Source organism: Saimiri boliviensis, chromosome 17 (assembly GCF_048565385.1).
Source record: "Saimiri boliviensis isolate mSaiBol1 chromosome 17, mSaiBol1.pri, whole genome shotgun sequence".
NCBI lineage: Eukaryota > Metazoa > Chordata > Mammalia > Primates > Cebidae > Saimiri > Saimiri boliviensis.
The window spans coordinates 2,322,718-2,339,273 of NC_133465.1; the positions used below are offsets into that span (position 1 = coordinate 2,322,718).

The window sequence follows — 16,556 nt, forward strand, 5'->3', positions numbered from 1 at the left end:
AATTTAATATTGATTGACTACTTACAGTATGTCAGGCACTATGGATATAAAGACAAAAAGCGAACTACCCAAGAAATGTACATCACAATCGAAGAAGGCATAAATGATTTGTTTCTCTGTGGCAAAGAGGTGCTATTATAAATAAGCAAAGGGTTCTAAGGGAGCAGACTGTGAGTCAGAAATTATTTTCTAAAAAAAATATTTTTGATGGCTGTTGGTGAAAGGTATATGATGTATAAAGTGTGTACATATTTTCATGAACTTGTAAAACATATACTTAGCTAGTTTTTAGTTACTGTGTTCATTATAGTAGAAAATGGAACTTACATAGATAGTTGAAAATTCAGGAACTCCTATTACTATCAGCCTGTTGCCCTAGCACATCATTTATTCATTCTGCCAATAAGGAGCAAGGTTGCTTGGCTTGAGTTTTATTTTGTTTCATTTTCCTTGTACAATCTTTGTTGTATAGGCTGTAACGAACACTGATGTCAGGCAGTGATAATGGGGAGAAGAGATTTGGGCAATCCATTGCTTAAGTGAATTGATTTCCAACGTGCAGTGTAAGAGAAAAATAATATTTTAGGCCAGGTGCAGTGGCTCATGCCTGTAATCCCAGCACTTTGGGAGGCCAGGGCAGATGGATCACCTGAGGTCAGGAGTTCAAGACCAGACTGACCAACAAGATGAAAGCCCGTTTCTACTAAAAATGCAAAAATTAGCCAGGTGTGGTGGCAGGCGCCTGTAGTCCAAGCTACTTGGGAGGCTGAGACAGAGGAGAATTGCTTGAACCCGGGAGGCAGAGGTTGCACTGAGTTGAGATTGTGCCACTGCACTTTAGCCTGGGTGACAGGGTGAGACTCTGCCACAAAAAATACTAATAGTGACATTTAAAACCACCTTTAGACTGGACATGGGGGCTCATACCTGTGATTCCAGCACTTTGGGAGGCCAAGGTGGGAGGATCACTTGAGCCCAGGAGTTTGACACTAGCCAGTGCAACAAGGCAAGACCCTGTCTCTACTAAAAAAAAAAAAAAAAAAAAGTAAATTAGCCAGGCATGGTGCCATGCACCTGCAGTACCAACTACTCAGGAGGCTGAGGCAGGAGGATCATTTGAGCCCAGGAGTTTGAGGCTGCAATAAAACATTGATCATGTCTCCACACTCCAGCCTTGGCAACAGTGAGACACTGCCTCTAAAAATAATAAATAACACCTTTATTGAGGTGTAATTTACATATAATAAAATAGACTCCTGTTGTGTGCACAGTTCAATTCATTCTGTCGAATATATACACCATGTAAGTACCATCATAGTCATGGTAGATAACATCTCATCACGGCAAAGTTCTTTTATATGCCTTTGCAGTCAAAGGCAGAAGCACCAACCCCAGCCTCAGGCAACCACTGATTTGCTTTCTGTTACTATAGAGTCGTTTTGCTGGTCCTAGAATTTAAATCAAACAATGTGTACTATTTTGTATCTAGCTTATTTTACTCAGCCTAATGTTTTTGAAATTCAGTCATGTTGCATAGATTATGAGTTTGTTCCTTTTCATTTCTGAATAGTATTCCATTTCATGGAATTTTTTTATTTTTTATTTTTTTGAGACAGGGTCTCACTATCTTGCCCAGGCTGGAGTGTAGTGTTATAATCATAGCTCACCAAACAGCCTCGACCTCCTGGGTTCAAGTAGTCCTCCCACCTCAGCCTCCTAAGTAGCTGGGACTAAAGGCATGTACCACCACACCTGGCTAATTTTTTTTTTTTTTTTTTTTTTTGAGACGGAGTTTCGCTCTTGTTACCCAGGCTGGAGTGCAATGGCGCAATCTCGGCTCACCGCAACCTCCGCCTCCTGGGTTCAAGCAATTCTCCTGCCTCAGCTTCCCGACTAGCTGGGATTACAGGCATGCACCACCATGCCCAGCTAATTTTTTGTATTTTTAGTAGAGACGGGGTTTCACCATGTTGACCAGGATGGTCTCCATCTCTTGACCTCGTGATCCACCCACCTCAGCCTCCCAAAGTGCTGGGGTTACAGGCTTGAGCCACCGTGCCCAGCCTCACCTGGCTAATTTTTAAATTTTTTGTAGAGACAGGGTCCCAAATGTTGCCCGGGCTTGTCTTGAATTCCTGGGTTCATGGGATCTTCCCACCTTGGCCTCCCAAAGTGCTAGAATTACAGGTGTGAGCTGCCATAGCCAGCCCCATTTTTAAGATTTATCAAAATGTTTATATTCATTTATCAAAATGTTTATATTCACAGAGATATTTTGGCAGGTAAGGTGAGTAACTGAGAGCTCTGACATGGTCCGAGAAAACAAGGTTTTTCAGAGTTTCCATCAGATATAGCTTTGACTAAAAGGGCAGACAGTATCTTGACACTTTTTATTTCTGTTTCATTTGGGGATTCGTGACTGCCACCTCAGATATTAGATGGTTCTTTATGAATTAATGGGAGGAATGGTGAGAATAGAAGTCTCTATTGAGTAGGAGAGTAAATTAAGACCACATGCCTGTGATGGTAGTTTACAGTGATTTGTGTGAGGAGTTACATGTATATTTCCCAAGTCCATATTCAAATTATGGGTATTAAAAAAGAGGACTGAAACTCTAGTTCTCATTTTCCTGTTTTCCAAGATAACCTGTTGTTGGGCATTTGGGTTTTTACTTCCTAGTTTGAGCTGTTAGTAATTAATAAAGCTGCTGTGAACATTAATTTACAAATCTTTGTGTAGATATATTTTTATTTCTCGGGTAAATATGTAAGAATGTAATTGCTGGGACACAGTGAGTATATGCTTAACTGTATAAAAACCTGACAAACTGCCAAAATGTTTGTACCATTTAAATTTCTGCCAGCAATATACATATGTACCGAGATTGTTTTCTCCAGCTCCCTTCCTCAGTGCGTAGTTCTGTTGCCTAACTGTGACCAGCCTGTCTTCATCCCAAAGCTTGGCAAAACTGAGTCTCAAACCCTATACCTATAAGTCTTGTCTCTTTCAACAGACAAGAAATATAGTTCCAGGAACCTGCTGCTTTTACCCTATTTTCTTATTTTGATTTAGCTTACCTGCTCTGAGTGCAGTTTTCTCATACTGTACACTTGCCTTACTTAATACTTTGAATCTCTTTAAACATTATTGCTTCCACTCTCACATTCGTAAGACATTACTAATTTTACCTCCCATAGGGTGACTTTTCCTATTGACCTTGTGGAAGAGGACTGGGAGCTCCAGTCTCTCAGCTTTTACAGCAGCCTGAGACACGTTTGCCCCAGAACAGGACCTGATTGACAGATTAGCAGAACACTCATTCCTCTGAGCTAAGGGGCTAAGGATTCACAGATGAACTGTACCCAGGATTTAGGAAAGTACTTAATTCTATTCTTGTGCATATATATCAGGTCCACAAATCTATTCATTAATGGTAGACTTGTGCTTATTTTGTAAGTCTGAATAGCTATGTAGGTATACACATATCCTTACATCCCAGTCTCCATTTGTATTCACTGCATTGGGAATTTATATTTTATGTATCCGTGCATAAAGTGCCTAGTTTAGTGTTATACAACCTCTGGGCACTCAATAAATATTAATTGAATTGAAATAATGGCATCCCTTATAAATATTCATAAGCAAATAAAACTATCTAAATATATGGAGTATGAAGTACTCCTCTAGAAATATTTGAGTTAAAATGATTAAAAACCAGCATAGCGATTTCATTATGTGACAATATAGGTATTGCAGGAGCTATTCCCTAGTTGTAAATAGTATCCTGAGGAGAAGTAAATACGTATATATATGTATACTTTTTTTGTATATAATTTAATATAGTTATTTTACTATATGTAAAATATGAGGCTATGTCTCATGGGCTAACAAGAATTAACTAGATGGATGGATGGATGAAATTCACTTCTGGCAGAAATCTTTGAAGCCTTTGTGTAGTTAGTAATACTTATGAAGTACCATCTAATCAAATAGACTAAAGGACTAAAGCACAGCTGATAGATATAGTAGAGCCTTGATCTGGCCTTCTGCCATTGGGGAAAGAAGAGAATTATCTTTCCTGCATAGCTGTTCTTCAACTTCAATACTAGGGCTGTTCAGACTGGTCAGTTCATGTACTTCATTTCTGAGTATATGAGATTCAGCTGATTTTAGATGGCTAGCATGGTCAGTCTGTCTTTGAGATGTGAAATGTGCATCATGCTTTCTTGTTGATTCCAACTAATGTAAAAGTGAGAGCAGTTATGGGGCATGGCTGGTTATATATATATTTTTTGAAGTTGGTTAATCTGTGGCGAGGTGAGAGTGCCAAGTACCCAGTGTTAAGAGGCATATCTCAGCTATTCAACCTAGGTAGTATACCAAAAATGTTTCTGAAGAAATAACATTTGTGGAAAAAAAGCCCCTCTAGGCAGCTATCTGATTTTTTTTCTGTCTCTTAACTCCCCATGCCATTTTTTTTTTCCTGCAGATCATGTTTCAGGCATATGGAGACAAACAGGGACCACTGCATGGAATGTTAATCAATACTCCTTATGTGACCAAAGACCTGCTGCAATCAAAGAGGTTCCAGGCGCAGTCCTTAGGGACAACATACATATATGATATCCCAGAGATGTTTCGGCAGGTAAGGTGCCTAACTGGAGGGTCTGACATGTTCTAAGGAGGCAAAGTTTTCCTGAATTTCCATCAGATGCAGCTTTGGCTAGAAGGGCGCACTCCAAAGGGCAAGAAATATCTTGACACTGTTTTCTTTTTTATTTCATTCGAGGGTTGGCGACTGCCAACTCAGATGTTGGATGATTCTTTGTGAATTAATGAGAGGAATGGTGAGAATAGAAGTCTCTTTTGAGTAGGAGAGAGTAAACTAAGACTATATGCCTGTGGTGATAGTTTGCAGTGACTTGTGTGAAGAATTACATGTATATTTCCTAAGTCTGTATTCAATTTATGGATATTAAAAAAGAGATCTGATACTTCAGTTCTGATTTTCCGAGATAACCCTGGTCCCTAGTTGATAGTCTAGATTATTATGATGAGAATCAATATAGATAGCATAGACAATGGATATAGAGTTCATGGTACACAGTTTAAAGTATAAGTTCTTTTGTGGGAGATTTATTATAGCTGAATAAAAACTAGTGTGAGAAAATACGATGTTATGAATCTCAACTTAGATATGAAAATAAATTCCTTCAATCTGTATGGTGAATCATCTCTATGCTGCAGATTTTTCTTCTATCAATAGAAGGCAAGGAAAGACTATCACCAGTAGAAAATGCAACCAATAAGTAAGGTATCAAAAGAATACTGAATTTGTTCTTTTTTAAAAAATCTATGAATATAGGATTTTTCCAGGTCTCCTAGTCAATACTACCAGTATCACCACATTTTGAATTTTAGTAAAGTAATATATGTGACCTTAGAAAATAGTCTATGTAGAATTCCTGTGTTATTCACAAATACAAGAGATTACCTTTATGCAACCATTTGTTTACAAGTTCTATATCCTGCAAGAGTCTTTCATTCAGTATTTCCCTTTTATAGCATTGCTAGCCTAAAAGCTGAATGTTGCTTTTGTTTCCCAATGCCAGTGCTATAAATAGAAATCACATTCAATGTAATTCTTCCTATATGATAGACATAAACACAGTGATTAGGATGCATAGGTATGCATGAGTCATTTGAGCTTTAAATGTTGCTTTGAGGCAAGCAAAGAAAGAGCTGAACTAGCTCCCACTTCATGAGGGATTTATTTATAGGAAGTTGAAAATGGAAATCATAATTTTTTTTTTTTTTTTTTTTTTTTTGAGACAGAGTTTCGCTCTTGTTACCCAGGCTGGAGTGCAATGGCGCGATCTCGGCTCACCGCAACCTCCGCCTCCTGGGTTCAAGCAATTCTCCTGTCTCAGCCTCCTGAGTAGCTGGGATTACAGACACGCGCCACCATGCCCAGCTACTTTTTTGTATTTTTAGTAGAGACGGGGTTTCACCATGTTGACCAGGATGGTCTCGATCTCTTGACCTCGTGATCTACCCGCCTCGGCCTCCCAAAGTGCTGGGATTACAGGCTTGAGCCACCGCGCCCGGCCTTGGAAATCATAATTTTTAAATGAATAGGTATGTCTGTTTTTTTCAAAATTGAGCAGAATTGATCTGCACATTTACAAATAGTCATACATATCTAGTGAGCTAATTCCTGTGTATATAGCTATCAAAAATATTAGAGGCTGGGTGTGGTGGCTCATGCCTGTAATCCCAGCCCTTTGGGAGGCTGAGGTGGGTAGATCACAAGATCAAGAGATTGAGACCATCCTGGCCAATATGGTGAAACCCTGTCTCTACTAAAAATACAAAAATTAGCTGGGAATGGTGGTGTATGCCCATAGTCCCAGCTACTTGGGAGGCTGAGGCAGGAGAATCGCTTGAACGTGGGAGGTGGCAGTTGCAGTGAGCCGAGATCAGGCCACTGCACTCCAGCCTGGGCAACAGAGCAAGACTCAGTCTCAAAAAAAAAAAAGAAAGAAAGAAAGAAAAAAATATTAGAAATAGGTTTCTTCCCTGGAACGTCTAGTAGAAACTTCATTCTAGCCTTCTTGGATTTTCCTTTTATTAGCTGACTGTTACGTCATTTTCCTGGATATTCCTCTGTTGTCAAGTTTCTCTAAGATTTTCTTTTACCTTGTTTTAAGGGATTGATGCTCCTTATTTAGTTTTTTAATTTTAACATTCTTAGGATAGTGTTAGGTCTTTCCTGTTTGTTAATGCACTTGTGCTGATTTGGAATCACTCAGTATTTTGACTTTGTTGGCAAAGTGCCTGACTTTTGACATGTAAAAAATAATTACAAATCTATCTTAACTGAGAATGGGAGCTGGAGAATTTAGTCTAATGTTTAGACTCTGCGGAACACTTTGAAAAGAAAGCAAACCAGATTGACTGACTCTTAATAATTTTTTTTGTCTGTATTGAAATTATTGTCATTGATTAGTCAAACTTCTTTTCTCTACTAGTCCCTGATCAAACTCTGGGAGTCTATGTCCACTCAGGCCTGCCTTCCAGCCCCTCCTCTGCCTTCTGACATGCTGACGTACACCGAACTGGTATTGGATGACCAAGGTCAGCTCGTCCACATGAACAGGCTTCCAGGAGGAAATGAGGCAAGTAGTTGAAACACCTCTTCCCTTTCTTCTCTCTGTGCTCACTAGTACCAGCTTTCTGTGAGGTGGTCATTAAATAGCACTGCAGCATAGTAGTCTTGTTGGGAGAATTCTTTAGAGAGAGCATTGACTGGGTACCAAGAAATTATTAATTTTCTAGGTGTGATAATGGTGTTGTGATTTTGCTCTCTAAAATAGTATTGTTTTAACACAAAGAACTTGGTTTTAAAAAAATAAAAAGGAATATTATTTTCTTTTAGAAACACAGACTAAAACATTCACAGATGCAGTGATTTGCTTCTAAGTAAAGAGGTGTGGGGTGGGTATATAGATGAAATAGGGTTGGTCATGAGTTGATCATTGAAGCTAGGTGATAGGTACGTGAGAATAGGTTATTTTTCCTGTTTTTGTATATGTCTGAAATTTGGGATTTTCTTTTTTTCTTTTTTTGAGATAGCGCCTCACTCTGTCACACAGGCTGGAGTACAGTGGCACAATCTCAGCTCACTGCAGCTTGACCTCCACAGCTCAAGGGATCCTCTCACCTCAGTCTCCTGAGTAGCTGATACTACAGGTGTGCACCACTGCACTTGGCTAAATTCGGTATTTTTTACTAGAGATGGGGTTTTACCATGTTGGTCTCAAACCCTTGAGCTCAAGCAATCTGCCTGCCTCAGTCCCCTCAAAATGTTGGGGTTATAGCCGTGTACCATTGCGCCCAGCTGAGATTTTCTATAATGAAAACATTTAAAGTATTGTTTTGCCTAATGTTTTTTGTTTGTTTGTTTGGATGCGTATTAATAAGTGCATTTTTCAGTGTCTTTTCCATATGCAATTCATGTGAGCATGATAAACGTGTTCTTGAAGGGGCTCAATTAGAATCGGGTTTAAACATAAAAGAATGTAACGGAGAACCCATTTTTTTGATAATTATCCCAAGAATGCATTTTCTAGTCTTGGCATCCTTTCTCTCAGAGTGATCTGTAAATGGTGTATAAAGTCATATTCTGCCCTGAACTTTTATACCCTTGTCCATGCATTATTATGATTCTTTCTGATTTTAACTGTGCTTCTGATGTACAGTTATAACAGTGATCGCGCCAGTAGCAAATCTAAAAAGAGAACTATTTTTATTTCAACCTTAAATATAATCCCTACATAAATTTCATTCCATTGAAGGCGTAATCTTTAGCTATGTGTTCACCATAAATAGGCTGGGTAGACTGTCGAAAATGATAAGCAGTTTGTTTCTATTTTGTTCAGTCTTTTTCAAAAAATTTCACTGTATGTACAAGGTATGTGGCTATTTCAGTAATATGCCAGTGGATGCCAACAGTAGATGATTTGGTATCAAGATGGATGCAAGCATTGGACCAGATGGAGAGTATCAGACTTGTAAGAAGAGCCTCAACAAACAGCAAAGTCAAGAGGATGGGGTGGGAGGATGCAAAACGTTTTGAAGCATAGATATATACTCGTCAGCGCACAAAGTTGAAGCAGAGGTTTGTGCCACTGCATGTAGCATCTGCCTAGTGAGCCCCTCAGCAGCAAAGAAAAGCTTCATTGTGCTAGACTTAAATTCTGATTCATTGAATAGTGTAGTCTTCAGGAATGGAAGGTACCCTTGTGAACATGGGGCTGAGAGTAAAATGGTTTTAACTAATGTAATTAAAACACAAAATGAGATTTTTGGCCACGTGAAAGCTAACCGCAGTGCTGTGTGAAACCCCTTGCCATGATCTTTCTCTCCTGCTTTCTTTCTGCTCTCATTCTGTGTTTGAGCGAATGGAGACTGGGGGAATAGTGAAGTCCCAGAGGGACAGAGCTCTGTTCTTGCTGAAATTACAAGCACAGAGCTGCCTGGGCATGAACATGTAGTGTTTACTCTGCCAGTATGAATACAAATAGTCTTATTATACGGGACTCTGTACCCAAAGACCACACACACACACACACACACACACACACACACACACACACGAATTTTTTAAAAAATTAAAGGTTTTTTTTAACCCTTTTAAGACCTAACAAACCTTAGTGGAAAAGATATGTCTTAAACAGTTGCATAGGATGATAGCTATAAGTAGTAATAGATCAAGTATAGGAGCCACATTTTCCTTTGTCCAGTGCTTTAATTGTTTTGAAACCAAAAAGCTAATAGTACTTGTTCAAAAGATTTTGAGTTTTTGTCAGTTCTCACTTTCTTCTTCTTCTACAGTTTTCCCTCTTTAGTTGCCTATTTTCTTTGTTCTCGTTTTCTTTTCTTCAAATGATTGACTAGGATTGAGTCTGAGTGTTAGCTTGCTGTCTCTGAGCCTCTGAGCTTGGGAGGAGTGAGACTGATATTCTTTTGTGAGCCGTTAGTGACTAATGCCCAGGATGGCTGGTGAAGTCAGTCAGTGGCCTTAGCTGGATTATAGGGCACTGCACGACAGGAATGAGGTTGGGGTATTAGTATCAAACTCTGCTACCAATAGCTTGAACATACAATGGAGCATGTCCACTGAGAGACTGACCAGTATCAGGATGGAGTTTGAGCAGTCGGAACTCTGAGGGACAGCTATGCCTAAGAGATGACGAAGTGTCAGTAGGATGTATTTCCTCATGCTGAGCCCAGTTTTATCAAGGCAAGTTCACTTTCGGCTATTGCGGTTTAATTTTCTTTGGCCAAAGAGCAAGTTTGTCATGAGCCTGGCACTCTACATATTACCCCAAGAATGATGTGAGAGGAAAGAAAAGAGCTCATGCTGATGAGATTTGGAGCAAATCTGTCCTGTCCCAAAGAGAATGGGCATCCGAACAGAGCCTTGAGAAATAGTTTTATTAAAAAGGGAATAAAAAATTGACCTGTTAATGTTCTGAGAGCCAAGGCTCAATGTAAATGCATTGGTGCTATGTAGACATTAAATCATCATAATATGGGGTTCTACCAAAAGTGATGGCTCTACCAGGTCATCATTGTGGGTGGTGTTGCATTACCTTGAAGGATTGGAGTTTCTGGGTTTGAAAGCTAACACATGGGATGTAAGGAGTAAGGGCAAAACAAGAGATTCCTGCAGAGTTTTCCCATGAATTGAGGTGCTCTTCTCCGTGATCGAAGGCAGAAAACCTGCACTTACCAGATCATCGGCTATATGGGTGGCCAGTCTGTCTTTCTTATTTATTTATTTTTTTTCCAGGACAGTAAACAGATAAAATGGTGATGGGACCAGGACTTGGACCCATTCAGTTCCAGTTCGTTTTAGGTAGCTTCTTTGCCATTTGAGGAGGAATATTGGCTGTTTCAGTAGAGATGTGACCTGCATTTTGAACATTTATGCCTGTGTTTAGAGCAGGAGAAAGAGCTTTTCTGATACGATATTAGCTACTCTCCCCTTTCTATTTTCCTAGTTGTCCCTTCCCCATAAAGAAAGGTATAACTAAAGGAATCCCACCTAATGCATGATGAAAGGTACGGGAGAGCACATTTTTCTCTTTGTTATATTTGTATGGCATTACATTTAGTATGAATTTAGAGTAGGAATAGAAAAGATGTAGACCAAATCTGTGAACTACGTTACTTGCAAATAGCTCCAAAGATGAGTTGTCCAGGATTTTTCTTAATAGTTTCAAGTAAAGACGAAAATTGAGGAAAATGTGATTGCAACATAGACTAAACTGATCTCATTCTAGCTGCTGTGATGCTACAGTGATGGGCACTGTATGTAAATACACAGCTAGATGAATGTGTGCTGCTCAGCCTGGATACAGAAGAAATGCAGCTGTCTGACAGTCCTACTTTACCACTTCTCGATTTTGGAGGAATTGTTTTCATTTTCCTGCCAGTTTGCTAACTTGTTTTGATCATTTGGTGGAAGCTATAATTGCAGGTGGGAACATTTTGAGTAACAGTTCGCAATCCAGAGTGCAGCTGCTTTTCACACTAAATCCTGTTATTAAAAAGCTCAGGCTAAGATCAAGCCAAGGGCTGTAACAGACTAGACAGAGAACAACTTAACTTTGCCTGGTAGGACAAAGAAAATACCAGCCTTCTTGAGACTGTGCTCTTATTTATTCTGATATAAGTTATTAGCATTCTTTTATTTTATTTCTTTTTATCAGCTCTGTGAACTAGACCAATAATCTCTAAACTGGGCATTCCTGAAAGATATGTTAGAGAGTCAGTTTCCATGGTAGCTTTAATGATAGAAGAAATTAGGACCCTATTTTTCTTTACCATTTCAGAACGTGGGCAGCTTTTTGACATTCTGTCTCACCATGCCTGTCAAAATGAAAAACTGAGACGAGAAGCCGACGTTGTGATGTTGTGTTTGGAAGCAGTTATAATAATTAGGTGCAAGATGTATACCCAAAAAAGCGTTGGTATTCAAAAACTAGAATTCTTGGTATAAACGTTTTTCTGGGAGAAAAGTATCTTGAACATTGAGTGCAATTTGATAGTTACCTCTATGCACACTACCACTCTTAAGAATTGTGGTAACTCTTAACGCTTCATTTTTTCAGATGGGCACTAGGTGTCAGGGTTTTTCCTTCCCAGCAGCTTACCATTCTCACAAGCCTCTTGAATTGCCTTATTTGTTGGGGCAGACTCACTGGTGTCCCTTTTTCAGTTGGTATAGTAGCCTTTACGTAGTGTTCCTACAGTAAGCAATTGCAAATTTTAACTCTTTGGTTGAAGATCTCTTGAACCTTGCATCAGGGATCTACATATTTTTTTAAGGAGAAGGTTGATTGAAGAGGAAACCCAGTAGTGTAAATTAAAGTTTAAAGACTAGCTGCCACCCAGGCACAGTGGCTCACGCCTGTAACACTTTGGGAGGCCAAGGTGGGCGGATCGCTTGAGACCAGGAGTTTGAGACTAGCCTGGCCAACATGGTGAAACCCTATCTCTACAAAAATTAGCCGGTTGCCTGTAATCTCAGCTACTCAGGAGCTTGAGGCACAGGAATCTCTTGAACCCGGGAGGTGGAGGATGCAGTGAGCCAAGATCGCACCACTGCACTCCAGGCTGGGTGACAGAGTGAGACTGGCTGAAAACGAAGACTAGCACTAGCTACCATCATGACTGGCATTTTGGTTTTAGTCCTGCTTTGTGTTCTCAGGGGTGAAATGATGGGGACAGTGAGAATTAAAAGGAGTTCAGTTTTGGAACTGCTCAGTCCTACCGATACCTATATTTAATTACTGTTTAACTGTTGGCAGTGAACTGATATCCTGAATCTCCCAAATCATAGCATCTCATTAATTTTATTTAAACCTGCAAAAAACAAAACAAAAAAACAAAACAAAACAAAAAAAACAAAAAAAACCAGGGTGATAATGACAAATACCCCTGCATCTACTAATCAGCTTAAATAAATCTTACCATTTTGACCATGCTCCTCGCTTGCATGTTACTGTAATCCTTTGAATCTCTAATTTGAGTATCAAAAAAACAATTTAGGAGTTGGTAAGGGAAGAAAGTTGGTGAGCTTATATAGGTCTTAAAGATTAGAAGAAATTAATTAGTAGATCCATTTTGACAGTTCTTAGGCTGGACCTCTTAACCCAAAGGACCTCTTATTTTAGAAAAACCACTATAACCCTCTGTCTTAATTCACTTGGTTGACATTTTCCATACTCTCAAAGGAATTGCTTGGGTTATCCTGGACTCAAATTCTAGTGGAACCATTGTGTTCTAAAACTCTGCCTATAGAGAGTGTGTATGTGCTTATGGGTTTTGGGGGTGAGAAAAGGGTAGACCATTTCTCATGAACACAGGACCCAAGTATTTTTCTAGTTTAACGTTAGATTTTTTTCATTGTTTTACTCAATTTAACCTCAAAATAGCTTCATGAATGTGATGCTAATTTGGATGTACTTTACTGTGCTTTTGTTTCATTCTTTCAAAATCAATTTGCTTTTTCGTGCTGCATATGATTAGTTATGTTTTAGAAAAGAGGCATATTTGAATTGTCCTATGCTGAAGGTGAGTTCTGAAACAGACCTAAGCAAAGCAGGTCTGAAAAACAGGACTTGGTCTCCGCATTGATTGTTCAACATATAAAAAGGATCTTTGCCATCAGTCTGTCCCTAAAGATAGGAGAATGTTTGTAAGTGCTTTGGAATCCTCAGCAGAAAAGGGTCGCATATATATGATTATGTATAATTATGATTATCCATAAATGATTATAATTATATATAAGTATTCATAATTTGTGCTTGCCTTATTTTTCATCAAGGCTTTGAAAAATCAATTTTGAATCCTTGAGATTAAGTATAAAGAAAGATGTATTATGGGATATATGGTAAGATAGTTTTAATTATATGGTTTTGTTCTGTTCTCACTCTAAGTAAGTATGTTTGGCTGCAAGTCTTTGTCTAAAATGATCTTCCAAACCAAATTTGGATCCCTCGTTAGAAAAATACAGAGGCTAATTTTGAAAAATAAGTCTTTCTACTATGGAACTACTTCTAAGGAATTTCTGACACTGTTCTTTTGGGATGTATATACTTTTCTCAGAATTCCTTCTGAATGACTGTTATTGGTGTTGGAGATTTCTCATCAGGTTGAGTAGTTTTTACTCATTTTTTTGATAGCAAAATCAGGCTTAATAACCTTAACTGACTTTGAAAATCCTAACGCATTCACTGGCTCACTACAGTGGCACTTCTGGAGGGCTCCTTAGTTCCTTTCAAAAGTAAGTCTATAGCTAGCCTTTAAACAAAAGAATGTACTTGCCAGCATATTTGTACCTGTCTTAAGTGGTAAGATTTTACTGAAAAAGGATGTGATATAGTACCCTATGTCAAGAAACTTTACAGCTCCAACCAGAGGCAGTAATGAACATCAGGACAGCAACAGATGACACCAGAGGCTGAGGTGTAGTGGGGGGCACCAGAGTTCAGCACTCATCCATATGATTAATGGACAAGGCTTCTGGGACTATAGTAGGCCAACTTGGTTAATTTCCATATCAACCAATTAATCCTGGGCCCCATTTCTGAAATACCACTGGCTTCTATGTTCTCCACTGCATGTTTTTAAAGAAATAATTCCTGTGATTATTACTGTGTGTACATGTGTAAAATTACTGTGGTTTCGTGTATGTAAATGTTACGGGAAGAAATAATTTCCCTGTTCAAAATTAATGTTTCTAATCTTTGATAACATTTTCAAAGAATTACCTCTGGCATGAATTTTTTTTGCTCTGAAAGTTGTATTTTTTTTACCCTTTTATCGCTGTTTAGAGAGGTCGAGGTGAGTTTATTCAGCCATTTTTGAATTATCCAAGCATGAAAAAAGGAGTTTTTCAGCTGTTAAGGAAATTATTTTACGCTCTTTCATGTGATCACACAACACTAAACAATAGAACATTGATATCTGGCAAATAATACAATATAGAAAGGCATTGACATATTTTTGAGCATGGCTTTTCCAAATGGCACAAATTAAGTCAAGTATTATATTTTAAGCCACATGGCTTAAAAAATATAATTTAAGACCTATACAGTATTTTCTGATATTTCATCAAGTGTGTTTTATTGTGAGACTAACATGAGTTAAAATTACTATAATTATTTTCTGATAGTATATAATTAGAAGTACAGATTTAATATTCCATACAAGATACAAAAAGGGGAAAGAGGTAACATTCTGTTATGTATCTGAAAAGGAACTCAAGTTCAGATTCCTTCTCTCTGAGTCTTAGTTTTCTCATTTTTATGATGCAGATGATGACCAAGTCTGGGTTAGCACTAACATTCTGGGATTCTTTGTATTGCTGCTGAAGGGCCTTGCAGGGAAGTCATCTTCCTGGCAGTAGCAGAATTAGAACAATAGCTTTCACAGATTCTTCCAAAAAAACTTTAGGCTTTTATCATGAATATTATAAATACAGCATCAAGATTTCAGCTGCAGCCTAACCTGTGTTTAAATCTGCATAGAAAGGTATTGTTACAGCTCAAGTCAAAGTGTGAAGATGTAAGAAAGGCAGCTGTGGCAAAGATACTCCCTTTCTGCTCCCCACAGCATAGTTAGAATTGATGGATAAGTCTTTCACTCTTAAAAAACAAAATCCTGGCATGCTTTGCCCCTTAGCTTTTCCTGCAGATTTCTTTGTTGAGCTTTATATTGTTGTTTTATTTTGTAGTAACAACAGCAGCTTTGGGAAGTGCCTGTGTGCGCTTGCACGTTCTGTTCATACTGATAGTACAATTAATGTTGATGTCAATTTTGGTGTTAATTTTGGGTCATGATTAGTGTTGACACTTTGTGTCAGACTAATGGCATTTATGGGCACCATCAGAATAAATGTTAATATTATCATGTTTTCACTATCTGTTATAGTAACATTAAACCAAGGTCCTCCCAGGAGAAAAAATACATATATGGATAGATAGATAATGCCTTTCTGTATCGCTGGTGTTACTCAGCGAGAAAATGACATCTCAGGGCAGAATCCTAATCACTGTTTGGAGCATCAGAAATAATGATCACCTCTGATCGGAGGTTGTGAATAATTCATTCGGTTTGATTTTCACGTCCTGTCCGGTGATACTTTTCAAACCAAATGTGTTTCTACAGGAAAATAATGGTCCCACTTCTTATGGAAATACTGTGGCACAAATCATTTTACCCACATAAAAACAGTTAAATAAGACTGTTCTCTTCTGCTTGCTTTCTCCTCCCCATCCCCTCCTCCCTCACTTGTACATGTTCATTCCAGAATCAGAATGTAGCCAAAGAAATATTTTCTGCCTTAGAACTTGTATAAGGGAAACAAATATTTATTTCTGCTTATCCTCAGCTTATTCACTGTAGCTCTTTTGATCTTCTTCCCTTTTTCACTTTTAAGATAATTAGCTTAGGTCGATAACCCTAAACCTAATAAACCTGCTCATTGGAATGTTCTGTTATGAAAAATAATCTGAAATTAAATATTTTAAAACTTATTCATGGCTATGGTAATGAAAAAATAATGTGTAGTAAGTACCTAGGCCCACTTGGTTAGTCAGTGCATGAGAGAGGCGGTGATCAGAGAAGATGCTGGTACTGCCCGTTTGAGTCTGAAACTCGTTAGACCATAAATACCCGCTCACTTACAAGCAGGCTACAGGCCACCTTTGTGTTAATTTCTTAGCGCTTCCATATTCCTTCAGCTCTTAGTCCTGGCGTGTCATTTTCACCAGGTTTCACCTGGATAAAAATGTTGGAGAGAAAGAGAAGACCCCTCCAAAAGGGGGATGCAATGATGGGGTCTCCTTTAGTTATTATTCTTCAGTTAATATACACGGCAGCTTGGGCTTAGGTGAAATCAATGAATGTCACATTGCTGATCACATTGTCACACTGCGTATACTTTTATAGTGACTGTAGAATTTTCAGTATGAAATCT

At 38.5% G+C, this 16,556-nt stretch overlaps 1 protein-coding gene across 21 annotated transcripts in view; it reads left to right on the forward strand.

The window, feature by feature from the left end:
* ACACA (acetyl-CoA carboxylase alpha) overlaps positions 1 to 16,556 on the forward strand; it is a 328,649-nt gene that overhangs the window by 224,981 nt on the left and 87,112 nt on the right. For all 21 annotated transcript variants that reach the window (XR_012514502.1, XM_039476073.2, XM_074388039.1 and 18 more), the window contains 2 exons: positions 4,491 to 4,646; positions 7,033 to 7,179. Coding sequence is in view for 20 of the 21 variants with exons in the window: in XM_039476073.2 (XP_039332007.1) it covers positions 4,491 to 4,646; positions 7,033 to 7,179 (303 nt within the window). In the remaining variant the exon portion in view is untranslated. The remainder of the gene's footprint in view (positions 1 to 4,490; positions 4,647 to 7,032; positions 7,180 to 16,556) is intronic.